The 26,841-nt window shown below is 40.1% G+C and overlaps 1 protein-coding gene across 11 annotated transcripts in view; it reads left to right on the top strand.

The window, feature by feature from the left end:
- MYLK3 (myosin light chain kinase 3) overlaps positions 1-26,725 on the top strand; it is a 65,803-nt gene extending 39,078 nt beyond the window's left edge. For 9 of the 11 annotated variants that reach the window (XM_069793574.1, XM_069793569.1, XM_069793573.1 and 6 more), the window contains 12 exons: positions 6,386-6,476; positions 7,785-8,223; positions 11,123-11,694; positions 13,433-13,538; positions 14,667-14,760; positions 15,081-15,190; positions 16,434-16,575; positions 18,785-18,855; positions 20,365-20,493; positions 21,513-21,665; positions 23,521-23,653; positions 24,665-26,725. In XM_069793574.1, the coding sequence (XP_069649675.1) occupies positions 6,386-6,476; positions 7,785-8,223; positions 11,123-11,694; positions 13,433-13,538; positions 14,667-14,760; positions 15,081-15,190; positions 16,434-16,575; positions 18,785-18,855; positions 20,365-20,493; positions 21,513-21,665; positions 23,521-23,653; positions 24,665-24,736 (2,112 nt within the window). In that variant the 3' untranslated portion in view covers positions 24,737-26,725. Of the gene's footprint in view, positions 1-2,230; positions 2,889-5,136; positions 5,362-6,385; positions 6,477-7,784; positions 8,224-11,122; positions 11,695-13,432; positions 13,539-14,666; positions 14,761-15,080; positions 15,191-16,433; positions 16,576-18,784; positions 18,856-20,364; positions 20,494-21,512; positions 21,666-23,520; positions 23,654-24,664 lie in introns of those variants that run through there. The other 2 variants (XM_009917685.2, XM_069793566.1) reach the window with 2 other exon arrangements.
- The last annotated feature ends 116 nt before the right edge of the window (positions 26,726-26,841 follow it).

The raw sequence follows: 26,841 nt of genomic DNA, 5'->3' as shown, positions 1-26,841 counted from the left end.
TTGTTTTGTTTTGTTGGTTGGTTTTTTTTTTAAGTCCTCTTTTTTTGTTTTACACAGCGTTTACCATTAGAATCCATTGTATGTGAGGATGATTAAATAATCAGAGTTATATTAATAGTAACACTAGTAAACAACAATGGAGCAGTGTTAATGCTTTTTGCTCTCAATTGTTAAATAACTAAGAAGGTGGTTCAAGATTTCAAAAGACTCCCATTTGCCCACGAACACATACACAGAGGCCAGTTGTGCACTTTTATTGTACTTGCATTGTTTCACGACCGTGCTTGCTGTGCCTGTAATAGCACACTGGTGATGGCAACCTAAGTTCTAAGTACGCAACTGCAGATGAGTTTCTATGGCTAGGTTTCCATGTTGAAATATTTGCTGCAAGTTGTCTGACTTTAAGTATAGCAATCATAACAATCTAATGACTCTACCTTTTTCTTTTTGTCCCTAAGAGGACAACATTCAGCTGGTACTCTTGATTTAGTAAAAAAATTGGCTGTTTAGATTATTTGTCATCAAGCACGTTTGTAGGCTTGAAAGAATTAATTACTTGTAGGCATTTGGCTGAAGACTCTGATTCTTTACATGCAGCAGTAGAGTTGCAAAGCTTTTATTGCCAATGTCCTATACTTTTAAGATAGAGCTGTATATTTTACTGTGTTACATGCTTGATTATTGAAATAAGAATATATGGGATATCATAAAACTCATGCCATACTATCCCAGACCACTGTGAAAATCCCAGTGACTAAAATACTTTTTTGATCTGGAGAAGTGAGATGGCATGAAATACCAACTCCCGTCAGCTTTCACAAGCCAAGTTTTCTTCTAAAGTCATTGCTTGGTATTCAAACTCTCCCTTGAAGGTGATGAACAGTCCAAGTCTTAAAGCTTTTGATATCTTTTGTAAAGCCAGTTATTGGCCTCTAAATGTCACAGAACCACCAGGTTGGCTATAATTATTTGGTGGCCTTAGTAGACGTAACGAAATTTTTTTGTTTTAAAGGTAAAAACCTTGTCTTACAGAAGTGGCAAGGACTTAACATCTTCTCCAGAGGGTAATTTTAATGCTGGTACTACTCTGCAGTGTGTAGAGGAAGGATTTTAATTTTTAGAACGTCCTATTTCATACAGCAAATTCACTTTAAGAATTACACTTTCTTCCCATAAGCCCCTTCCAAAAAATGAGGAAGGGATTGGAGGCAAAGGGATGCTCAGTATCCCAAAGCCCATGGCTTTGACATGGTTCCATTGTTGTGTTGCACCAGGACTTCAGCAGTAGCAGGATTTCCCCATTGCTTTCTCCCCCCTGCTCTACAGATGTATAGCAGTGAAAAGGGACCTGGGAGAGCTAGATGCAGTTTGACACAATGTCATGTCTGGCATGGGATAAACTGCTTTATCTCTTGATGCCACAGTTCATCCTCTGTGGAAGAGGACTGACTCTCACTCTGTGTTGTAAGGATACATTCGTTAATGTTTCTAAAGCATTCAGAACTGTGCAGTGGGGGCTGTGCAAATACAAAGTGACTATCTGTCTGTTCTCTAGTGCCTGACTGTAATTTTTGTAGTAGACATGCTGTGATTCAGAAGTGAAAGCAAGTCAGTAACAAATCCTTTAAGTAAGATTTATGGTTTAATAATTTTATTGCTAATAGTTGGACTAATTCTGCTGTCCCTTCATGAATTTTTTTTTTTTTAATTCACTCGGTTCACTTTCATAGCCTGGGAGACAGATTTAATTTTAGAAGTTTCACTTGACAAAGACATGCTGGTGCTAGATACGTATTTCAGATCCTTGTCATTGTACTCTATTTTTAAATTCAAGTGCTAGCCAACCTAAAAAGCACACCCTGTGTTTATGCTGCGTGCTCTGCATCCATGCTACAAAGCTGAATTCTTCCAAGCTTTAGCACAAGGCCACTGAATTTACTTTTGTATTTTTCCTATTTAATGAAGAGAAATGCTCTAGCAAGTTATTTTCATAATCAGGGAACTAAAACTTCTCATAAAAACAATCCTTCTCCCTCTAGAGGTCTGCTCAGGCATTGGCAATTGTTAAGATGCTTGCCTATCAACAGCCACTCGAGAAAGAATTTTAAATGGTTTTGTGACGTCAAGGAGGCCCAAGAAAATATAGTCTGGTGCCAAATTACCTCCATCATTGAAAGCATGCAGTAAGAAATAGATAACACTGAAAAAAATCTTTTGTGCAGCAGCTATCTCATGATATGGTCTAGCGACTCCAGTAAGTGAGGTTGTCTGGTATAGGAATAGCTAAAGAAGATGAACTTCCCGACTGTCATTTTCTAATTTACGATTAATGAAAAGCTAACCTAATCCATCTGACATCCTGCTGTCTGGACAGAATGTCTGCGGGTAGCTTGGACCTTGCAGAGGGAAATGCCCTGACAAAGTTACAGCCTACAAAAGTGAATAATTTAAGTATGATGGACAAAAAACTGAGTATCTTGAATGAAAAGATGGACAAACTGTTGCATTTCCAGGAAGATCTGACAGGCAAACTGCAGCGAGTTAACAAAGGCATTGATGATGTAGAAAAAGGCATTAACAAGCTAACAGTATCCCAAGCAGCTCCTGATGAGACAGATGCAATGAAAAAAGGCCTAAAGGTATCGGACAGTACTCACCAGACTGATATCCAGAGCATATGCTCAGAAGTGTTGAAATTGATGAAAGCTGCTCAGCTAGATGCCTCGAAGCATAAGGAAAGGCTGGCAAAGATAGAGAAAAGAGTTGATACACTGGATAAAGTTATTACATTTGTGGGAGAAGTATTAAAAAATTCTAAAGTAGTGGATTTTATTCTCAAAGGCGTTGTGCCCTGGAAGAAGGGGAGTCTGCTGGAAATCCTTGTTGAGGTTGGTTTTGTTTTGCTATTCATATTTTTCTTTATGATGTAGCAGGGCTTTAGGCTCTTCTGCTATTTTTTTGCATAACGTATAATTCAGGTTTTCCTTTCATTATTGCTGTTACAGGTTACTGCTGTGACCTTTGAATTGCAAGGCTCTTAAGGCATGTTTTAAGCCTTGGTCTCTGCCTTACAGTGTTATGTTTGAGGTTCCCAAAGTGTGCCAGGCAATCCTGTAACAAGTGTGAGGAGTAGGTTGCTACTGTAAAGACAAATTCAGCTTCTACCAGTGCTTGAAGATCAGCAGTGTCATTCAAATTAGTGACTGAACTGAGGCCCCAGTGAAAAATGAGTAACATACTGGAGGCATTTTTTTGTTGGAAGAAGCTTCTATTTTCTTGATTGATCATGAATTCTGAACACAACATCAGTTACTAAAACCTGTGCTGACTTATGGTCGTACTACTGAGCGGATTTGTATGTCCTAAGACATCTAAGTTGTCTTTAGCTACTTTTTTATGATGAATCTGTGACTTTATCAACTCCATTGACATTGTTCACTCCTCAAATCAAATAGGTCTTGTGTTTGCAAGTTCCTAGGCATCAATTCCTAAGCATTTCTTAATTATTGAAAACACTGAGGAAGGAACAGGCAAGACTGGTATGTAGTTGATACGGTGTTTTGGAATTGATTAACCTTGTTTTTAAAAGTTACAGGCAGCTGGAATTAGTTTTAGCTAATGGGAGTTTTGAATTTTCACTATGGCCTGTATCCCATAGTGGGGAAGAATGGGGAGAAAACTGCAAGAGTTGGAATAGGTTTTGTTCATTCCAAGAATCCCTTGTATGTAGAGGTGTGATTACAGTAAGGAGAACTTAGCTCAAGTGCAAATGTACATTTGTATCTTAATCCAAATATTTTTCACCGAAACTGTAAAATGTATAGGTACACCTAAACTTTTACAAGAACAGGGCAATGCTAGATGCTAGCATACCTTTTCAGGCTTCTTGAGTGCTCCCCTCGTCTCCCTTTTTAAGTGCCAGAGGCTGACAGGTGAGCTAGACTGTTAGGAGACAGAAGAATTTATAAAGTTGCCATTAGTGTTGAGAAGAATAAATCATACATTAGGTATCAGTTGTAATTCTGGATAGAGATGAAGCTTGTACTTGCTTGCGGTTCCAATTTCAGTTCTACAAATTTTTGGAGAAATGGAAGAGTTTGATACGTTCTGGTTAGAGCTGCATTGTTACATGTTACTGCCTGCAGTCACTGCAAAATGCCTAGAGACAGATACAGTCCTTTGCAGGATTTACACCTTGAACTGCACAGTATGCCAATGGCCAGGTGAAGAGGAGTTTAAAGATTATAAATTCATTTTGTTTCCAGATTGTCAGTTTCTAAGTGAAAAGAGCAGTAAAGAGGGATGTAAATAAAGGAAGGTGATGTGAGGGATACTGGAGAAATGTTTCACATGGACTTATAGCATACTGTCGGGATTAGTTGCCAGCTAGCCACTATGCACTGCGTTCTCATTGGTGTTTGCAAAAGAGGAGATTGAAGGAGGTCAGAACTTCGTCCAGGTTGTATGGATAGGCAGATGGAGACCAAGAGGTGAACTGACCTGCTGGGCTAGGATGGGGTTGGAGGTCTGTGTCCCAGGCTGTAAGTACTGCCTCCGTTGCAGAACAGGCAATGTGTATTAGGCAAGCAGAGAGTTTTCTGGCTAGCTCCAGTTTTGCAATATGACCATCATTGTTCTCCTTTTTTGTTTCTGGTCATGAACAGTTTTTGAAATTGGAGCATAAGGTCAGTTATAAGACCTTAAGATATGTCTATACTTTGATCACAGGCTGCTGAGTGATATTTGAACTAGGCTTGAATTAGTGAGGTAGCGTATGTACATGACCTAGCTGGGGTAACGTGGAGCAAAGCACGGGTGAATTTAAAAACAAATTAACTTGTGCTGAGCCATGTGCTAACTTTGGTCTAGTTTTTGCAGCCTGTTTTGTGATAGCAGTATAGACATGTCCAAAGAGCTCCACAGTTGCACAGGGGTTGCACACAAAAAGAATTTGCTACCTGTTTGTTTCTGTTTTCCAACCTTTGCTGTTTTGTAACAGCGTGCTGCTTATCATGGAGCTGGCTTAGCGCAAGGTTACTCAATATGGGGATGGGAGTGGGGAGGTCATGTTTTCATTTCTGGGTGAAGCTGTTTGTTGGTGGTATGACAGCATTCCAGGGATGCAATGGGAATACTTACAGAAGAAGTTCTGCAGGATTGGAGTTAAATTAATAAAAGACTATGAATTGAGCTTCGTAGGATCCCAAACCTCTAACTTCTTACTTGAAAAACAAACAGACGGAAAAACCCACCAGCATTAAACTGTCACTTATCCAGGGCTTTCTTGGCACGTAGGATTTCACAAGAATAATGTTCCCCTTGGTCATTATTGCAGGTTTGCTTAGAGCTGTAATAAAAATGGTAATGATTTTTTTACTACTTTTACTCTTTGGGTGTTTTATTTTTGGGGAAAGGGGAGATGGGGCGGCTCTTGTGGAATCTCTATGGTTTGAGCATGAAATCCTTAACCGCTTTTACTTAACAGATGAAGGGGCTGATTTGCAGCAATTTGTAATCAGAATTATCTGTAGAAATATTTTAAGCATTGCTTTGTTTGCCTGTACAAATAAGGATAGGAGGCTGCTCATCACTAGATTTTAACTATATACCAACCAAGAAATACATTATGCCTTTTCCTATTTTTGTGTAATGCTTTTTGCTAAATTTTAGTTATTTAGTTTTAATTTGATTTAAAATGCATTGCTGTGTGAAGTGTTTAGTGGTGCTATTACAAAATATCCCTCCTCTGTGCTTTCTTAATTGGAGGAAGAAATTTGCTTAAAAATAAGAATCTGCTTCTAAAAGACAGTAAGTCTGTTGTTAACCATGCCAAAGGTGACACCTGTTATGTCAAATACATACACAAGAGTCACCATAAAAATAGAGGTTCTTTTTTATATCACCTTTATCATAGCTCAAGTCATGAATCTTTGGATGCTGTGAGACAAATATATTAACAATATCTTCAGAGACATTGCTTATCTTTCAGTCACCAGCCAAAAAGCAACAGAAATACAGTATAATTTCTTTTTCTAATCTCCCTGTTAAGTTTCACATGTCATGGTTTTTAATCAATAAGAGTAAAGATGACAGGAGGCAAAATCTCTGACAGTCAAAATTTTGGAAAGCAGTAAGCTAATGTATTATTCTGTGTCATTTTGTTTTCAAAGTATGTCTGCAAAAGCAGGGAGAGATTGGAATAAGGGACTAAACACAGACATAACTAAAAATTCAGAACATCAGAAGCAGTAGCTAAAAATTCAGATGATCAGAGGTGTTAGCATCCATTTTACGGAGTCTGAATACCTATGTAGTTGGAGGAACCTAGTGGAAATAAACACTCTTGGCCATAACTGTTATTTTTGTGTTCCCCTGTCATTTTTAGGCCAAAGATAAGCCTGAGGAGAGTGGTGCAAAACCTAAGCATGTGCTTAGTAACAGAGGAACCCAAACTGAAAGCAAGAAGCCTCTGGAAGGTAAGTATCATTCCAGGCATCCTACAAGCTTTGACGCTAGAATGTGCAGCAGACAAACTGGAAATTAATAGCCTGCTATTTTCCGCTACCTGAATTACTCAAATGTAACCAAGTAACTTTGTCTACCAGTACTGGGAAAATAGAGTTGTTCTCACCTCCTCCACAAGATGATCTGTCTCCCAGATCAAGCCCTGCAAAATGCTAGAAGATCAAGAAACTAAAAGCAGCATCTTTGTTTGGCTGCACATTTTTTTTTTTTTGCTTTGAAATTACAGTGAGTTGAATTAAGAGAGCAATACTTGTTCAGAGATACCACGAAGATAGTGGCAATATCGCATAGCTGAACCTAATAAATTCTTTTCCCTTAATACATCTGAACCAGCCCTCCCTCCTCCCCTTCTCTGACAAAGGGACGTGTTGACATTAGGAATATCTTTTTTTGATCGGCAAGTTTCATTGCCATGTCAGGGCTAGATTCCTATTTAGGATGCATCTGTCAGGGCATTGCCCTGTTGCATCCATTATTAATGCCTGTGGAGTTGTAACAGGGGTGAACGTGATGTTGAGCAGGCCCTGTCATGCTGTTGTCTTCACAAATTGTCAGTGAATCCTTTAAATTATGGGCGACCCTCTTTTTAGCTTCATCATTTAGGAAGTGACAAAAATAAAGCAGATGGTCATAATTCTGACTCAAAAGCTACACGGGGTTGTGAACTAACCTTGAATGCCAGTGACCTGTGCATGCTGAATCCTGAAGGAAGCTACCCTAGAAATTTCCACTGTTAATATTCACAACCATTGTCATGAGAAGGTGCTGAAGAACCTTGTTGTCCTTTTTTGTGGAAAAGCAAGAGGCACTGTCTCAAGCCCATTGTCCCTTGGTGTCTTACTCAGTGCGTCTCTGCCCCTTTAATCAGGCAGAGGGTGTATCAGGTTCAGGAGGGTCCCGGATGGGTCTGCAGTGCCTGAACTACCTGTTATATTTGCCCAGAGAGTGACTTCAGATTTTATACACAGTGAGCTTGAGCCTTGCAGTTTTTTTGTTTGCTTTATGGAAATCCAAGTTCAGTCTGTAACACTGCTAGAAAGCCAGCAGAGCAGTTAAACTTCTGATTAAGCCGTGAGCATTAATAAGGGCTGTCTCAAGCCTGCTGGTGTAAGGATTTTATACTTTTCGGGAGGTTTCTTGCTACCTTTTCAGATATACATCACTGCGTAGGTTATTTTGAATGGTGGGTTACTTTATTCCCTCTCTGTTTTGCTGTTGCTTTTGTCAAGGATAGTTTATTAATGGTTTATTTTATTCAGAGACAAAAAGTGGGAAAAAGCTGGATGAAAACAAGGGAGCATGTGAGAAGGTGAACGCTTCTAGTGCAGTAGCCCACAAAGCTGACTCCAAACCCCAAGTTAAAGAGAGGACAGCGCAGCAGCAACTAGTAGAACGTGCTGGCAAAACACACAACTCTAAGAGCTGTCAACAGGAAAAGGATGTTGGTGTCAAAGCTTTGAATCAACACAACGGTCTTCCCTTCGTAAATCAAGACCATGTAGGCAACCAAAATGTTCCTGCTAAAGCAGACGATGTGGACAGAGCCCCACGCCTAGATAAGTGCCACAGACAGCTTGTTCATCAGAAACTCAGAGAGAATGAAAACAAACCTCCATCATCAAGTGCGGCATCCCGGGAAGCTGTGCCTTCCACATCCCAGGCTATAGCTGACACAGGGTGTGAAGTGACACATACCAGGTAATGGCCTTGCTGGTAGCTTTCTGTGTGATCTGAAACCATTTCACGTGTTAGAAGGAAAAAAAAAGGAAAGCCAGGTCATTAAAGGAGGCAGCTCCTGCTGAGGTATGATCCAGGGGAAAAAAAAGCCATGCTGGGATAGGAGTGGCAAGACCTTACAAATGGTTAAGGCAAAAAATTCAAAGCAGCAAGGGCCCTTTGTAAGTTTCTATGAAGCCAAGGAGTCAGAGGGCTAGATGTATGGGAGATTTTTTATATTATCGGGGCTTCTGTGTATTAGAGGTAGAAAGGTGACCACCCTAGTATAGCTCAGGTAGTTGGACATTTATAAACCACTCACTCCTGTCCAACTTTTCTGTTTCTATAACTGTGGGGATGAAAGGAATTTGAGATATTTACTCATATATGACAAAAACAAACAACTTGTTTCATTTGCTGTCCTTGGTGTTTTTGTGGGGTTTTTTTAATGCCTTGGTTACCTAAAGATATGACCAGATTGCTCATTTATTAATCTCTATTAGCCTAATCTTTACTCATATAAGTGTTTTGTAATATGTCTTTTATAATCCATTTCCTTTTGAATTATTTATTTAGCATTTGATTTTAATTCCGTTTATTTAATTTAAAAAATACCCCCACACCAAAAAAAACCCAAAAACCCACAACCAAAAAACCCCAACCAACCAAACCCCAACAGATGGAAATTCTGTGGCAAATTTTAACTGCTATGCTTTCTCTGTCTGAGCTGGTGGATATAAAGTTGTTTATATATGTGTATGTACGTATTGGTGATAGACACACTCACACATACATACACACACACATACATATATTTGTGTGTGGAATTTCCTTGTTCATATGTACAAATCAGTGTCTGAAACGCGGACAAGAACATGACACTATGTGTATGCTAATTTGAAGACTTCTGATTTGTAGCAGTACTTGTGAATATAGGGTGGACACTTAAATCTTCCTGTGCAATGGGTAATCCTGTGCAATCCTCTACTGGGATTATGGGACTCTCTAAAAAAAAAAAAAAAGTGAATGAAGAATAAATTAGCAAAATGAATGAAAGCTGTCCTGATATTGGCACATAGGCTCAATGAGGGAAAGGGCTCATTGCGAAGACTGGCACGCTGGGATATTTTTCTCCTAAGAGGCCGAGTGTCAAGATGTGTCAGGAGAAAGTAGAAGCTTTCACTACTGTGGCCTTTTTTCAAACATTCAGGAACAACTTTGTGTACAGTTTATAGACGTTGTTACCTCTAAACTGGTTGCTGTAACAACACCAAGAAGAGAGGGACCTCCGTGTCTTTTCCCCGCGGGTTTTAGGCTCTGGCCGGTGAGCCGTAGGCACTGTGCCTCAACAGCTGGAGTGGGTCTGTCCCAGCTGCCTGCTGGAGTGCTGCCTTGGAGGCTCTGCCTGTCAGGCGGGGGATGGCTCAAGGTGTTTGTGAAGCTGTGGAGGAACAGTTGCTGTTACCCCTTGGAAGTCAGTGCTGGCTGATCATGATGTGCCAGGCCGTGAAGTTGGGGATAGGCAGCAGCTTCTGAAGCAGCTGGTTGGTTTGGACAGGGCGGGTGTCTGAGCACCAAAGGCTTTGGTTTGGGGAGGAGGGAGGCCGACACACAACTGGAAGGCAGAACCTTGAGTAAACCCCAGGGGAAGCTGCAGCCTTCCTGCACAGGGTACCTATTATGCTTTTGTGTGTGAAGTCTCATGAGGGTGGTAAATGCCTCTCTAAAATGAATGCAACTTTTAATGAAGTCTGTAAGCCCACGCAGAAGCGTCAAAAGAACATAGTGTTCCCCTGCTTGGAGAAATGCCCAAGAGTCCTGCCGAGTTTAGGCTTGTCTAGATAGCAGTGGAAGTGTTTGCTCAGCTCACTCTGGTGCAGCTTTAGATTCATAGCACGATGCAAGGGTGTTAAAGGTGCTGAAAATGAGAAACTTCAGACTCTAGTTATGCAAAAGCAGAAACATTTTCCTTTATAACATCTCTTGTAATAAAGTTGCTCCACTGAAAGAGGCAATAACTTTTGTGAAAATGAGGTACGTTCTCTTCTAGACATCAGAAATTTTCTTTACTTGGTGTTGTATAAAATCTACTTTACAACTTCACAAGTTGCAATTCAGTCTCACTGAAATCAGGCTGTGTGCTCATGACAGTTGGAGCAGTAACAGTTGACTCAAAAATTATCACATGAATGTCTTTGATGGATTTTAGGAACATAGAGAATTGGTTTTAACCTGTATTCTTTTTAGGCAACACAAGAAGAAAAAAAAATTATTAAACTTTTCCAGTAGCTAGAATGCCAAGGAAAATAGTATTGATGGTGTGAGAGAGTTTATGAAAGTTATATTTTTAACAGAAAGCTGTGGAAAGAGTACTATCCCATCAGAAGACACAAACACAGAAGTTTGAGTGTGCAAGTCAGCCAGCTGGAATAGGACTGGGATGGATGGAAACCTTTGGATTTGTAGAGCTGTATGAGCAGTCAGCCATTTAGATAATTAGCCTGTAATTTGTGAAGGCAATCACTACCCCTTCTCTGCCCAAATAGTGGTATTTTATTGGACCAACTGTAATAGTTGCAAAAAGTGGGTAAGCTTTCAAATGTGGGATTAACACTTTGCAGTATGAGACTTTTTGTGTTCAGCAGAAGGCAGGCATATACACAGATGAGGACACAGAAAAAGCATCAGCATGCTTTTTGATGCTCTTCCCTTAGTGTTGTGAGTATTTCCTAAGAGGATTGATATGGCTAGATTTCTTTAATGCTGTAGAAATCTGTGGGTTTGGAAGCTTATAGTTTTTTGCCTTACACACACCCCCCCCCCCCAAGTTACAAAAGCAAGGCTAGTCATCCGCACAAAATGTCAACTGTTTGCTCTACAGGATATCCATCAATGTACATATGACTGAAATGAAAGAAAAGGTGGAGATGACCAAGGAAGGAAACTTAAATGATCACAGAGGTAAAAGTCCCAAAGTAAAATCCCCATCCTCCACACTAGCAGAAGTGGAAGGAGTCAAACAGCTACCTGACAAATTAAAACTTCAGCAGAGTCCTAAAAACATCAGCGTTGAGCCAAATAAAGAAGTGAAAGGAGACAATAAGCAAAATGAACTTGCACCTCAAACAGGGAAGCAACAGCTATTACTGAGCAAGCCCAAACCAGGTAAAAAGGCTGAAGAGAAACTGGAATTAAAATGCAAGCCCATAACCTCACAGAATACATCTGTGAAGGAGCCTACAAAAGATGTGGGGGTAGAAGTGAAAATCCATCAAGAAACAGCAAAAGCAGAAGAATCCCTGACACATAGCAACTCTGAGAGGAGAGAATCTGAGTCTGCATCTTCAGGGGGAAGTGAAAGTGATGCTCATCAGTGTACAGGAATGGCACCAGAGAAGCCTATGCCATTGGAAGCTAGCAAAGAGCTTCCCACACAGGATGAAGTGATCGTCGGTAAGTTGCTCGCAGTTACTCTCGGAAACTTTTATGTTAAGGATTTTGTGCTACTTGTGTTTATATATACAATAGTAGCTGGACCAGTGCTCAGTAGACGACCTGTGTCCTGCAGTTGAAGAGCATTTTGCCACTTATCTTTGACTATGTAAATAACAAATGAATTACCATTTGTACAAATTCTTTCAATAGTGATTTTCCTTTTAAAGTGTGTTTTGGGAAAAAAGTTCCTTTAAAATAAAATTAGGTGAAGTATATGTGTGATCAGAAGTATGAGTAATTTTGAAAAAGTCTATTTTCTTTAGATTAAGCATTTATTCCTTAACATAGAGTTTGCAAATCCAGGTATGCTTTAACAGCTATGGAGATCCAGAGAGCAGTAAAATATTGCAGTAGTATCTTGCTGTGGTCTTTTTTGTGTTATTGGCCATAGATCTGTCCTCAGTTACTGTGTGAACACTTGATTGCATTGTTTCAGGGAGTACTCTCTCCTGGCAGCATAAGTATGTGTATGTCCCAGAATGCACATACATGGGTAGATGTCCTGACCTGGATCTGGCTTTCTCAGCAGTGGCTAGAGATGAGTTGAATACAAATTGCAGCCCAAGATATCTTGAGATTAATTGTAAAATTGCTTTGAATGGGGGACACCAAAAGTGGGTTTATGGAAGTTTTACCCTAGAAAAACTTGGCCATTAAGTGTATCATGGTTGACTGATTTAGCTTCCCACAAACTGATGAAACTTCATAGTTATAATGTTAATGTCTGCAGCTTTAACTTGGACATTGTCTGCAAAAATCTTGCTGCTAGGAGAAACTTCCTGATTTTACCAATAACTGTCATCATTTATCAATGCTGGGTATTTGTGCTGGTCCTTCCAGCTGCCATATAACGATTAAAAGAAGATCAAGTGTAATTTTTTCAAACTCCCAGACATTTTTTTCAGGTGACCTCTTCTGTTAATGGATGAACGAAGAAGTTGATCTTCTAAAGGTGTCCAGTGGGTTTACTGTGTTTAAAAAAAACAGGGTTGAGATTCAGGAGGTGGGATTCTATTCTCAGTTCTGGGCCTTTATTTCTCATCTGTAAAAGGGTGTTAGCAGTAAAAGTCCCTCACTTGAGATAACAGAGATTTTGGATATTTTCAGCACCTCCCTTCTTACGGCTAACTGGAAACGCAATGGTTATTTTACTTGCATGCCACTTAAAAATAGAGACAGAATCACACGCTTAATGTTATCCAGATCCTTTAGTGCTTGTCTGAATTCCAGTAGAAGAAAAATGGATGGTGTGGTAGGGGAACATGAAGCAAAGCGAAAAGATGGGAGAGAGGGCAGTGCACTTTAGTATAAAGTTCTATTTTGAGTGTTTGCATTAGCAGCTTATCGGCAGCAGTTGGAGGCTGGCTTGTCCAGGCGTTTGTGTCGGCCCCCAGCATCTCTCCTGTAGAACCTCATGCCCACAGAAGCACTGAGGGCTGTGTCAGTAATGCCTGTCTGAGAAACTGGGCTCATGCCTTCAGGAACAGTGATGCCCAAGGTGGGGGGAGCACAAGAGTATGGTTTTGGAGGTGTGGCTACTGAGAGCACGGAAGGCAGTTGAGACTTCTCATTACACTTAGCAAACACAAGGTGATGCGCGTGTCCTGTGAATTGAAATCATTGGTGTAAGGGAGGTGAAACTGAGTGCAGTGATGTGTGCAGAAACATCTCAATGACCAGCTTGTCTCCTCTTTAGATGACAGCCCTTCTCCTCCGGCTCCTTTCGAACATCGCATAGTGAGTGTCAAGCAAACAGAGGTGACAATGTGCTACTCGGTGTGTCGTCACGAAGTACTGGGGGGGTAAGTATCCCTGTCCCTAATGCTGTACTGCTGTTGGTAGCCAAGGCACAGAGAAATTCGGTTAGCTGGAGAGCTAGAGCTATCTTCTTCAGATGGCCCCAAGTGTGTGTGGGTGAGGCACATGCAAGCTCACTGCAGCCATAGTGAGCAGGTTCATCCTTGAGACCTTTTGGGCTACCGTAGTTGCTGGGTTCCTTCTATCAACCTTCTGTTGATTTTGGGGGGTGTGTGGGTGTCCCTTAGATGACTGGTTTCTGCCCCAGTTCCATTTTCAGATGCCTGACAGTGGTCTTAGATGACTGTTTTTTGCATTTGTTATAATAATCCTGGCCACAGCTGGTGTCGTGAGAAAAACCTGTACCCTTCAGGCAGACAGATTCAGAGCATTTGAAAGTCAGCAAAGCCCATTAGGTCAGGCAACTTCCTAATCTTTTTTCTATGCTGAACTGCACATTAAAAAAAATAAGGGAGAAGTTATAATTATTTTGACCTTATGTTTAGTTTTCATTCATAGGAAGTCTGCAGCTGCTTCAGCCGTTGTATTCTTGTATCCTTACTTATCTGACAGGAAGGTTTGATTTACAGGTTGATCCAAGTACAAATATGGCTTAATAAGTATAAGCAATATGATGCAATAGCAGAGAAGATGGTGTTTAGAAATCATCCCAAGGGGCATTAACATATCTGGGTGACACGGGGGAGAATTTACAACATGCAAGAAATGCACTCTGTGGCGTGGCTATAGTTACTGGTCTTTTAGTCATGTAAAAAGTTATGAGATCAGGACAGAAATATCCTTGTTAATATACCCACTAATGCATCACTGAAGGACAGCAAACGGATACAGTTACAGAACTGAAAAAGAATATCATCAGGTCATCATACCACAGTGAAATGTAGTAATACAAAGGGGGCATAATATTTTACTGTAAGCATTGAACAACTGGCTGGAAAGATAAAACTAATCCTTCATAAGCTGAGAGAAAGAGGAGATTCATGCTGCTGGCCACCTGATTCTGTTCACTTTGTACTGTGCTATTTTTAATCAATGATAAGAATAGTTGTATGAAAAGTTCCTGTGGTGAGCTGTGTTAAGCCGGTTTCTCATCTTTTCCTTGGTATCAACAGGGGGCGTTTTGGGCAAGTTCACAAGTGCACGGAAATATCAACTGGTCTCAGCCTGGCAGCCAAAATCATAAAAGTGAAAGGAGCAAAAGAGAGGGTAACTATGTTGCTGTGAACCCAAGTGAGCACACACTAAACCTGGCCTTGTCGCAAGCACCTTAAAACCACTTCCCTGAATCAGCCCATAAAAGCCAGTATCTTGTTGTTGGGTAGTATCAAATACTGTAAAATCTGTGTTAGTAAGTAGCAGCTTGGACTTTATATGACTGCTTGTCATCTCCCGTGTTTGTGATTAAACCTGCTGTCCACATGAGACCTGTTGTATAGCTGTTACTGGCTTTTACAAATAATTGTATTTGAATGTATTGGAATTTAAGAAGCGTTTTTTGCTCATTTTTTGTTAACTTATTTTTTCAGGAGGAAGTAAAAAATGAGATTAATGTCATGAACCAATTAAATCACGTGAATCTGATCCAGCTTTATGATGCGTTCGAAGCCAAAAATAATATCACTTTGATTATGGAATAGTAAGTTTAAATGATCTCAGGAATTGTCAGATGTTTGGGTTTTCTCAGGTCACTAAAGGAAATAGGGAATGATAATTCTGAGGTCTAAAGAAGACTTGAATGGTTTCCCAGCCTGAGAGTGAGTTGATTTCACTTTCAGAAGGAAAAAAAAAATGTTTTAAAGGTAACTTCTTCAGGTTAAAAATTATATATTTGGCAAGATTACAGCTTAAACAAATTATAAGAAAGGCAGCTATCTTCAAGAGTATGAAACAAATTACAAGATTATTAATGAACAGAACTTCACTATGGTTCAGTTTTCATTTAAATTTCACTTACAGGCTCCATCATTGTCCCTAGCTACCAAATTACATGAAAGTGTCATGGGTAAATAAAAGCTTATACTAGGGAGAGGGTGAAGGTGAAACACTCAGACAAGAGGAGTGAGGTGTTTTAAGTAGAATTAGAAAAGACGTGGAGAAGGTAGGAAGGTGATTAGTGCATGGTCTGCCTCCTTTGAATAATTTTGGGATTAATAAAAATGCCTCCCCATTTGAAGCTAAATAGGAATTTTGTTCTATATCTAACATGGAATTCACAAGAGGGAGATTTCATGATGTATACCTGCTGCCTTTTCTGTGTAGTGGCATCTTGCTTTACAAAAACCTGAAGTTTTATAACCTAAAAACTGAGTTTCTGCTACAGAACTAATTGTTAATGACATGAAGAAAAAAGAATACAAAATTAAATAGCAACTATAAGTATGATAAGACATTTAAAATGTGTATATTGAAATTAATGCCTGAAGTTTTTACCTTGCAGAACCTTTTCAGAGCTATATGTCTGATGTAATTTTCTCTTAATTTTTGTGCAGAATTAAGTTCAATTGTCAGCTCATTTAAATAGCTTTCAGTTTGAGAAGTTTCATTTAGTAAATTTTATAGGTTGCAGACTTTTTTTCTGTAGACTAATAAGATGAGCAAATAATAGATACTTTGGTACTCTCCGTAGGTTCTTCAGGTCCCCATCAGAACCCCCCCCCCAAATGTTAGTGACAACTTTTCCATTTTTTAATTTAGATTGATACTTAATTTTACACTCAGAAATAAGTCTCCTGAAGTCACTGAGACTACTGATACACTTTATATTGGACATGTTGTTAGGACCCTTGGTAAATTAGAGAGCCTAAGTTGCCAATTTGGAAATAAATAGAGCTAATAAGGAATTTTAGGGGTTTTAACACTTTTCTATGTCAAAATTTTAGTCTTGATGGTGGTGAATTATTTGACCGGATCACAGATGAAAACTACAATCTAACTGAGTTGGATGCGATCCTATTTACCAAACAGATTTGTGAAGGAGTCCACTACTTGCACCAGCATTATATTCTCCATTTAGATCTGAAGGTCAGTAGTACGTGCTCTCTGCTCTTTAGCAATGCTATGGTTTGGACTACCACAGAGTCTCTAATTACAAGAGTCATTTCTTATTTCATGGACTTATGTCATAAAGGAATAGACTTACTTAATTCAGTAGCCACAATGAATGGAGGTCTAGAGATTCATTACCTTTTTTTCAATGTCTATTTGGTAGCTTGCTTAGAATAGTGAAATGAACAGGATTCTGGTTTTTTTGTCTCTCTTAAATCAGAAGCTTTTCATTCTGTGTGGAATTAAACAATTCCCTTTTGTCATCAATGAAAAAAACCCACACCCAAAACCCTCTTTGGCTAGAAATGCCTGCAGTCTTCCCTCCACTTCCCCCTACCCCTTGTAACTGTGTTCAAATACCTCTTCAATCATCCGCCTATTGTTTGTGCTTTTTACTGCCTGGAACTGAACTGCAGTAAAATGACAATGTTTTCCTAATGGCCCCTTAATAACCGATCTTTTTGAACAGAAATACCAACTGATTTTTTTTTTTTCCCTGCTTGTTTATACAGTGCCTTACACAAATGATATTAGATCTGGTTGGCCTGTAGACAGTTGTGGTGGGTTGACCCTGGCTGGACGCCAGATGCCCACCAAAGCTGCTCTATCACCCCCCTCCTCAGCTGGACAGGGGAGACAAAATATAAGGAAAGGCTCCTGGGTCGAGATAAGGATGGGGAGAGATCACTCAACCAATTACCATCACTGGCAAAACAGACTCAACTTGGGGAAATTAGTTTAATTTATTACCAATCAAATCGGAATAGGGTCATGAGTAATAAAACCAAATCTTAAAAACACCTTCCCCCCCATCCCTCCCTTCTTTCCAGGCACAACTTCAGTCCTGATTTCTCTACCTCCTCCCTGCCAGCAGCATAGGAGGACGGGGAATGGGGGTTGCAGTCAGTTCATCACATGTTTCTGCCGCTCCTTCCTCCTCAGGGGCAGGACTCCACACTCTTCTCCTGCTCCAGTGTGGGGTCCCTCCCATTGGAGGCAGTCCTCCACAAACTTCTCCAACGTGGGTCCTTCCCACGGGCTGCTGTTCTTCACAAACTGCTCCAGCATGGGTCCCTTCCATGGGCTGCAGTCCTTCAGGCACAGACTGCTCCAGCATGGGTCCCCCACGGGGTCACAAGTCCTGCCAGAAAACCTGCTCCAGTGTGGGCTCCTCTCCATGGGGCCATAGGTCCTGCCAGAAGTCTGCTCCAGTGCTGGCTTCCCATGGGGTAACTGCCTCATTCGGGCACCCACCTGCTCTGGCGTGGGGTCCTCCATGGGCTGCAGGTAGATATCTGCTCCACCGTGGACCTCCATGGACTGCAGGGGGACAGCCTGCCTCACCATGGTCTTCACCACGGGCTGCAGGGGAATCTCTGCTCTGGCACCTGGAGCATCTCCTCCCCCTCCTTCTTCACTGACCTTGGTGTCTGCAGGGTTGTTTCTCTTACATGTTCTCACTCAGCTCTCCAGCTGCCGTTTCTGTGTGCCCTGCAACTTTTTTTCCCTTCTTAAATCTCTTATCCCAGAGGTGCTACCGCCATTGCTGATGGGCTCGGCCTTGGCCGGCGGTGGATCCGTCTTAGAGCTGGCTGGTATTGGCTTTGTCGGACGTGGGGGAAGCTTCTAGCAGCTTCTCAAGAAAGCCACCCTGTAACCCCCCCACTATTAAAATGTTGCCACACCAACCCAATACAACAGTTCTCCAGCTGTAATAAGTTTGAACACCATCATCCTCCCCATCTCCACCTTGAAAAATACTCTCGTTGGAAAAAACAAAATTTTGCCCTCATGGGCAAACCAAAGGATGCATTTGACCTGTTTCTTGTGGCTTTATATGGAGTTACTTTTATATTTAAGAAGTAAATCCAGTGGGTAAGCCTCAACCATCAGACTGACTCTACCATTTTATACAGGGGGGCCTTTCCATTTCAAAATCTGTCATTATGGTTAAATATAGGAATATTGCTATACAGGAACAGAAGTTAAACTTCTTTATGGGAAGTCCAAACCCAAACCTTTCACTAACTCAGTATGCCAGTCAAATCTCTCTCTACCATGATAGGAATAGAAGGAAAAGTATTATGCTAAAAATTATTAAAATCTGAGACTTTTATACTCTTTTGCTAGATCTCTCTCCCAAACAGTCACGTTTAACTCAAAATATCCTCTTCTCTTTTTGTAGCCTGAAAACATACTATGTGTAAATCACACAGGAAACCAGATTAAAATTATTGACTTTGGATTAGCAAGGAGGTAAGAGAGTTCAGTTAAGAATTTATTTTAACAACCAAAACATAAACAAACCCACAAACCTCTGACATGTTTTTGGTAGTTCTTGGGTTGGGTTGTTTGGTTTTTTGGTTTTGGGTTTCTTTTTGCATTTTGGCTCTAAAGTGATTCTGCTATGTGAGTGAGCTAAGCAGTATGCTGCTGCAGGCATGAGTTTTCTGCTGTGTGTGTTAATTATCTATTTACTTTTTCAAATAACATTTCTGTTTGAATAAAGCTATACTGCTGTTATAATTATCTCAAAATGATTCCCCATGTAGAGCTTTTACTCTAGGAACTCTGTGAGGGCTCTCAGAGACTTCTTGATTGCTGGGTTTTATTGTGCAGATTCTGGTTGTGTAAATTATCTGCTTAAACTCTACATAGATAAGTTGATTGAAGGAAAAAAAACAAACGGGGGGGGGGGCATGTTTGAGCCATCCCATGTGAAACAGGAAGCCCTTAGAGAAATACAGGCTTTTCTCCATTCTTTTACTTTGCTCGTGTGTGTTTGTTAAATGAAGGCTGTGAGAGCATAAGTCAATTCCCATAGAAAAAAAAGGAATGATTCCTGTTGGTATAACAGCAAGAACAACAACATTTCTCTATTTCTTTTCTAAATCCTTTGTGGCTTTTCTTAACCCAAAACCTGGTGCATTCATGCATATATGTACCTATGTGAGTATATGTAAGTATCTGTGCAAGAACTTTTTTCTTTTAGAAGTATTTTATGAAAACAGAAATAGATACACTGAGTTTTTTGGGTTTGTTTTTTTTTAAATTGGGAGGGTAAAGATGCAAACTTCTACTAAAGCCATTTTGAAAACGAGATCTTCCAGGAGAGAGAGATGTAAAAGCAATGCTTTAATGGTTTGTTCTGTTTGGACACTGATGTAACTCCAGTTGCCATCAGTGACAATTATTACTGGTTCAGTTTTGTAACCTTTCCTTTTTAAGCAATAGAACAGAATCATTTTCTCCCAATATGGGAGCACTGTTTAACTTGTTACCAAGCCCAAATAATCCTATTCAGGGTCCCACCTTAGCAGTTACATTGTGCTCCTGTTTTTTACACAGACCCTTACCCTGAGCTGTAGCTGGGTACATCCCATTAAGCAAATGTTCTCCAAACCTGTTGTAATGGAAGGTGCTTTATTTGTTTTATGTTGGACAACATCTGCTGGAAAGCTTGAAGCCTGGCAGAGAGTAAAGTTGCTGTCACTCTGTGGGGGAGGCCTTTGCAGGTTTTATTGCCCTTGGTCTTCCTTCTGGTTTTGCTCTGGCAAAGGGATAGCTTTTGGTATGTTCACATGAAGTCACAGCAAAATTCACCAATTTATTCTTTAAAGACTTTAATGCTGTCCTGATTGCCTGGGGAGTCTGCTTTGCTCGCTCTGCCATGCTCACAATGGCAAAAAGACATGCCTTGATTTTTACAAATGTGAGATGTGTTCCCCAGCCTGCGCTCACCACTGATGTCCCTTTCTGGTAAAGGTACAAACCTCGTGAGAAACTGAAGGTTAATTTTGGAACTCCAGAGTTCTTGGCTCCTGAAGTGGTGAACTATGACTTTGTTTCCTTCCCAACGGACATGTGGAGTGTAGGCGTCATCACGTATATGTTGTGAGTAACCCTGCGAGGGGTTGTGGTGATAGCACCAAAGGCTCTGCAAGAGCACACCAGTGGGGAGGGTATCTGCAGAGCAGGAATGCAGCAACCACTGAGGCCATCTGGCTGTGACTCCTAATTCATTCTGTTAAAAAAAACCCCAGCTCTTAACGCAAAGGGTCTAAACAACAAATAACCCTTTTCATAAATACGTAAATGTTTTTCTCCCTGACCACCTTATTTAGCAAGGCAAAATGGATCAGGTCTTTTTTTACTCAGAAAAGTTGCCCAAAGCATGTCAGAGTTTTCATTTTGATTGCATTCCCGAGGACTTGAGTTAATTTTCAAATTTGCAATCTGATCATTTTAGTAGCTTGGACTTGGTGTGCATCTGCACAGAGTTGGGTGTTAGGCCATGGGTCTAAAAAATGTCAGACTTTTCTCTGATAGCTGGATGGTGGCCATGGACAGCTTGTCTGTCCAAAGTCGCTGACTTTGCGTCTCAGAATCTTTCACAGATGCTTTCTGTGAACTGGATACATTTCTGGTTTAAATTTGTATGTTAGCCAAAACCCAACTGAATGAAGTTATAAATGACTGAAGCAATAAATCTGGGCTTAGAGACTAATTGAAAAAAAGCATACTATTGTTCAGAATTCTGTTTAATTCAAGCCAAATATGGATATGAGCCTTGATTTAGGAAAGTGCTTGAGTCCCCCTAGCTTTCCTAGCTGGGAAAGCACTGAAGTATGCACCTAGATCCCCATGGAATTAATTTTCTTGGGGATCTATTAACAGTGCTCCCTGACATAGCTGAGTGAACTGCTAGAGAGTAACACTAACATTACAACACTTTACTGCTCCAAACTGTTGGCTTATCTTGGCAAGGATTGAGAATTGGAACCCCCCTATAGCTAAGATTCTTTCCTCTCCGTAAGCTAACAACAGCTATACAGCAGAGGATTCGTAGCAGGAGAAACACATCTTGCATATAATACCTACTCATCTCCCTCCCATTCTTTTCTTTTTTTAAGGCTTAGTGGCCTGTCCCCCTTCCTGGGAGAAACTGATGCAGAGACAATGAATTATGTAGTCAATTGCAGCTGGGATTTTGATGCAGAAGCATTTGAACAGCTATCAGAGGAAGCTAAAGACTTCATTTCCAGACTACTTGTGAAGGAGAAAAGGTACCTCTTTATCTGATCGTGAGGACAGTAGCACCTAATGATATTAAGTTCCTCCTAGCCAACTGTTTGGATTGCAGCCGACAATGGGAGCTTAATATGTGACATTTTTGTATGCTGTATCTGTGCTTGCTGGGCAGTTCCTCAGTGATTTGAAAGTCCCTATTTAAAAGCACAATGTCTGTGTACCTTGACTGAAGAAAGTTGCTTTTCACAGTAGCATCAATACAGGCAGAACAGAGGAAATATGGAAGGATTTGCTGTGTAGGAATCTGTCTTTAGTATTACTTCTCTGAGCAAAAGCTATTTGTATTGTTACTTTGGATTCTGACAAGCCCTGACAAATTGCAAAAATGTCTCTTGAATGCCATAGAGGATAAATGGAAGCTGCAGCTGTGAAAATATGCATTGTTCTCTTCTAAAGTAGTCTACGTGCATTTGGTAGATATTAAGGAGCATCTGCATGTGGCTTCTCAGTGTTGGCTTCAGTGTAATAAAAAGTGATTGCACATATGAAATAACTGGAGGGAACGAGGATGATAGTGATGTCAGACCATGGCTATGGGGTTGGGCATATGAGTAGAGAAAATTTTCTCTTGCTGAGTAGCGATACAAAACTAATCAAAACAGGAAATCATGCATACAGTAAAACAGATTGTGTGTTTGAGGGGAATTCAAAGGAGTGCTTAGAATATTAACAACTTCCAGATCATTACCTAAATCAGACAAATCAATTCTAGTACTAATTACATTTTGAACAGTAAGTCACATGAAAAGCTAAGAATAAACTGAACTTTAGCATATTGCCAGCAGGAGACAACAAAGGGTTTTTTCTCAGACTGTGATGGTGATTTGCTATGAAACTGTAAACTTTGCTTTGGAGTCTTCCTTTTTTTTTCTATGCAATGGGAATAGGGACTCCAGAGGGACACTTCTGGTTAGAAGCTGTGAATGAAATGACTATGCAAGAAAAGGGTGTTGTCAGTGAGATGCAAAGAGCAACAATTAGTTGGCCCACTTGTTCACAGGGTACATGGACAACCTTTGCTCTCCTACAGACTAGGCACCTTTGCCATGCTGGGACAGTAGGTCTGGCCTTGTGCAAGATCTGTACCTACCTCCCCTGACTACTGAAATTATATGCGAGCAGGCAGGACTTGTCTTTTCCTCATCTCAGTGACAGCTCAGACGGAGCTCAGGTGTTAGGCATAGGCTTTTGTTTTGAAAAAAGGCAAATTAAACTTTCTTTCTCAACACCTCTGCCCCAAGATTTCCTCTATTACCATATATTTCTCAAAGCTTTTTGGATAGGCCTTCACATTTGGGCCCATTGTTGAATGTCAGGATATAATGTATGCTTAGCTTGATCCAAGTTTAGGGTGAATAGACAATTGTGCTTTTTAAATATGAGGCACAGAATAAGCCTGTACTATGAGGACAGACAGGTAACACCACAAATATTTTTCTGTATGTACTGATTCTATTAGTAAAGTTCTGCATTCACATAACAAAATGATACATAAACTGATGAACCTGTACAGCTGCTTCTTCAAAGAAAAAACCTCCATACCTAAAACTAAACCCTAAAAAGGCAAAATACAGCATTTAACCACAGCTCAATCAACCCACTGCAGACCCACCAGCAGCTTTTCACACCACTCACCCCTTACACTGGAGAGTGCAGGATGTCTTTAGCAACCTACGCATTTGGATGAACAGCATCTCAGGAGGCATCTCCACTTGCTTGTGTTGGTTCATTTAAGGCAGTTTCTTTATCAGTAGTACTGAGGAGCACAGAGCACCGAGAAAACGGCACTGAGGGTAGCTGGATTTACATGGTATATTTCCTCTCCTGCAGCTGTCGGATGAGTGCAACGCAGTGTCTGAAGCACGAGTGGTTAAACAATCTACCTGCCAAAGCCAAGAAGTCCAAGCTTCGCCTGAAGTCCCAGTTGTTGCTCCAGGGTTACATGGCTCACAGAAAATGGAAGGTAAATAGACAAAGTCTGGCAAATCTCCTTCCAGAGGGAAAATCAGCTCAACACAGACAGACCCATTCCCTCCTTTTTTGTGCGTTGGCTCACTTTTGCCCACAGGCTTCTTTCTTGTAAATATGAGTTTGGGAAGTCTATTTTCATTTGTAAATCAAGTTTTTTCTCCTGCAGAATGATACTGCTTCTAATTTTAGCAAGTTTGGTTTCAATTTTTATTCTTTCTGATTGGCATTTAGTATTTTTTTTTCTTTACAAGTTCAGAGACTTCAAATGCTACTTAGCTTATATTAAATGTTCTTTCTCTTCATGTTGGAGAGATTTTTTCCATTGACAACAGTTGCATTGTTCCGTTGTCAATAGGGAGTAGAGATACAACATAAGGGAGTTTTGTGCCTCTCATTGCAGAGTAAAAGTGTGGGAGAGAGATAAAATTAGGCTTAAACCCATCCAGAGAACTCAGAACCTTTCTGATAACCCCATGCTCCTTCAGAACTGAATTTTATATGAAGAAGTGATACATAAGAATTTCTATTGGAATCTTTATTGGATTATAGATAATCAATCCTGAAAGGTGAACACAGTGATTTTGTTACAAAGAAGCCTGTGGAAATGTGAAGAAAACTCAGTGAGGACCATTTCTTTTTCTTTTGTCACTGGAGAGTTGTAATTCCTTGCCAAGGAGTTAAACCAGAGCCTTACACTTTTTCCACTCCTGCGCTCCAGCTCTTTGGTCACAGACTTCTGCACTTGCATTTAAAAAAAAATACATAATCTAAAGACGTATCACTGTACAATTTGTAATAATGCTGCAGAAATTCACAGTACTAGCAATCTGCGCTGCAGTCATCAGTGGTTCCCCAGTACAAAGCTGTTCTGCACTGCAGTCCACACAAGGTGTGGGTCACTAGAGGTAAATGGATTTATTAAGAAGAAAAATCTATGTCAGCCACAGAAAAGGTCCTTTACCTCAGCTGCACTCACACTTGGACTGTTCTGTTTTGTTCACAGAAACATTTTTATGTGGTGGCTGCTGCTAACAGGCTGAAGAGATTTCAGAGTATGTCTGTCAAACTTGCCTAAGCTTATATGAAGCATCTGCCACTCTTGGAGATGGATATGAAGCCATGGAAGGACTCAGTATCTTCAATAATTTCTACCCCTTTGTTTTATAACATAAAGTTTTGGGTTTGTCCTCCTCAAATATTATGTGTGGTAGTGCTAAGGTTCCAGAAGCACCTCAAAGAAGAGGCACTGAAATAATTTCTCAAAGCAGAAGCTACCTTGTTTGTATTTACAAGTTTTTATTTGTTGTACATAGTGATGGAAAAACATGGCTGTTATTGGGGCTGACTTCTTGCTGAAGGCTTTGATTCTGCAGAGTATTGCTGGTGTGTTTACACAAGAAAACACCTTGTCAGTTTTCTGGTTTCTCACATCAAGCATGGGATCTCTAAAGACTTTCTTCATGACTGAAGTATGTCATCAATTTCAGAGCATTGCCACAACAGTGGCACAATTTTTCCCTCAGATGTTTGTTACATAGAACAAAAGATATGGGATATCCTTTTCTTCTGTTATTTTTTCAAAAATTAACTTCTTCCTCCAAACATCATGATGATGATTCACTGCAGCTACTCAGAACTGAATAGTTTTGGGTTGTTGTTTATTTTTTTTCTTTAATTCTGCTCTCTCCTTTAAAAAATAGTCACTGCATAGTTAGGAAGTATGAGGAATCCTGTTTTCTAACAAATTAAGTCAGTCGGTCCACTGCTGCTTTTTCTGATGGTGAATTGATTGAACTGTTGGAAGGGAGATAGGTGAAACTGCCACAAATAAAAATCACCTAATGACCATTAGGTCTATGCAGAAAGATCTCATGTTGTCCAGAAAAGATTTCCAGACATCATTTTGTATGTATTTAAAACTTGTAAGTGCTTCTCATTGGCTGTGACTGCAGCCCTTAATTTTCTAAGTTCTAGTTTGAGGATTTTTTTTTCCTTTTGGACAATTTTAGTGAAGTCTGAGAAACTAATATGGTGTGATATGCAAAACAGGTTTTATTGCTGTTCAGTGGCAGGAAAATGGTGTGTTGCTAGACTCTGCCTTTAGCCCAGTTAGGAGGTTGAAGCCTGTTTTTTCCCCCAGTTTGCTCTTGAACATTAAACGTTTTCTTAACAATACTAACTTATTTTGGATTTTAAACTTTTTCCTGATGTATAAAGAGTTGGAGCCACTTACAACCTCTTAGCTAAAAGTATAACATTATTTATTAAACCTATGGTTTCCTTTATTCCTATTCTAGATTCTGCAAAACACAGTGTGGGCTGGATGGGCTCCTAGGAAAACCAGAAACTAATAGTACTAAAACTAGCTTTCCAGCAAAGGCATCAAATCACTGTAAAGCTCCCTTCACCTTTATGGACTTTCACATCCCTTGAATCTGCAGAAGCGTTTGTTGCTAATAAGGAGGTTTGTAAGACTGGCTTACCATAGTCTAGTTATCTTTTCCACTCCAGTGCTTCTCACTTTGCATAGTCCTGAATTCTGCGCTTCTGCAGCATTTCCAGAATTGAGACAGAGCAAAATTATTAAAATCAAGTAAAATAATCTTGACAATGTATCACCTTCTGTGAAGGCCCACTTTAGTTCATGTTTTCCTTCCACAGTAGTTCTGCTTGCTAAATGTGATTCTATTAATTGGTCTGTATATTTCTGAATTAATACTAATAAATTCCATTAAAGTGGAACAAGCCTATTCCTCATTTTGGTTTAAATTAACGCCCCTGCCAAACAAACCTGAAAGTATCTCTGAGCAGGTCTTAACAACAGAATGCTAATGTACTAGGTTGGATTCTCTCCCATTCTGAGGACCCTCTGCTACATATTGGATCAGACTTTAAATGGCAGACATTTTGTTACAGCTCTTACTCAATGTGGGTTAATTATCCAGTACTTTCTCTGCACATCAGACATTTGTTTGGAGTCTGTTCCCCAATACTTACTGTTACGTTTCAGAACTCTCATCTGGAATGAAATTAGCTCTTGCTAATTAAAGTTGGCTTCAAGTGATTTCTTTTTTTATGCATTGGGAGGAGAAGTGAAAGGAAAATGTCCAGTAAGTTTTAATTTTCCAATTACTGTGTGCTCCTTCCTCTATTTTTTAAGAAGGCAACAAATGTATGCTC

The sequence above is a fragment of the Haliaeetus albicilla genome, chromosome 10 (genome assembly GCF_947461875.1).
Source record: "Haliaeetus albicilla chromosome 10, bHalAlb1.1, whole genome shotgun sequence".
Lineage (NCBI taxonomy): Eukaryota > Metazoa > Chordata > Aves > Accipitriformes > Accipitridae > Haliaeetus > Haliaeetus albicilla.
This window is presented reverse-complemented; position numbering and strand designations above follow the sequence as displayed.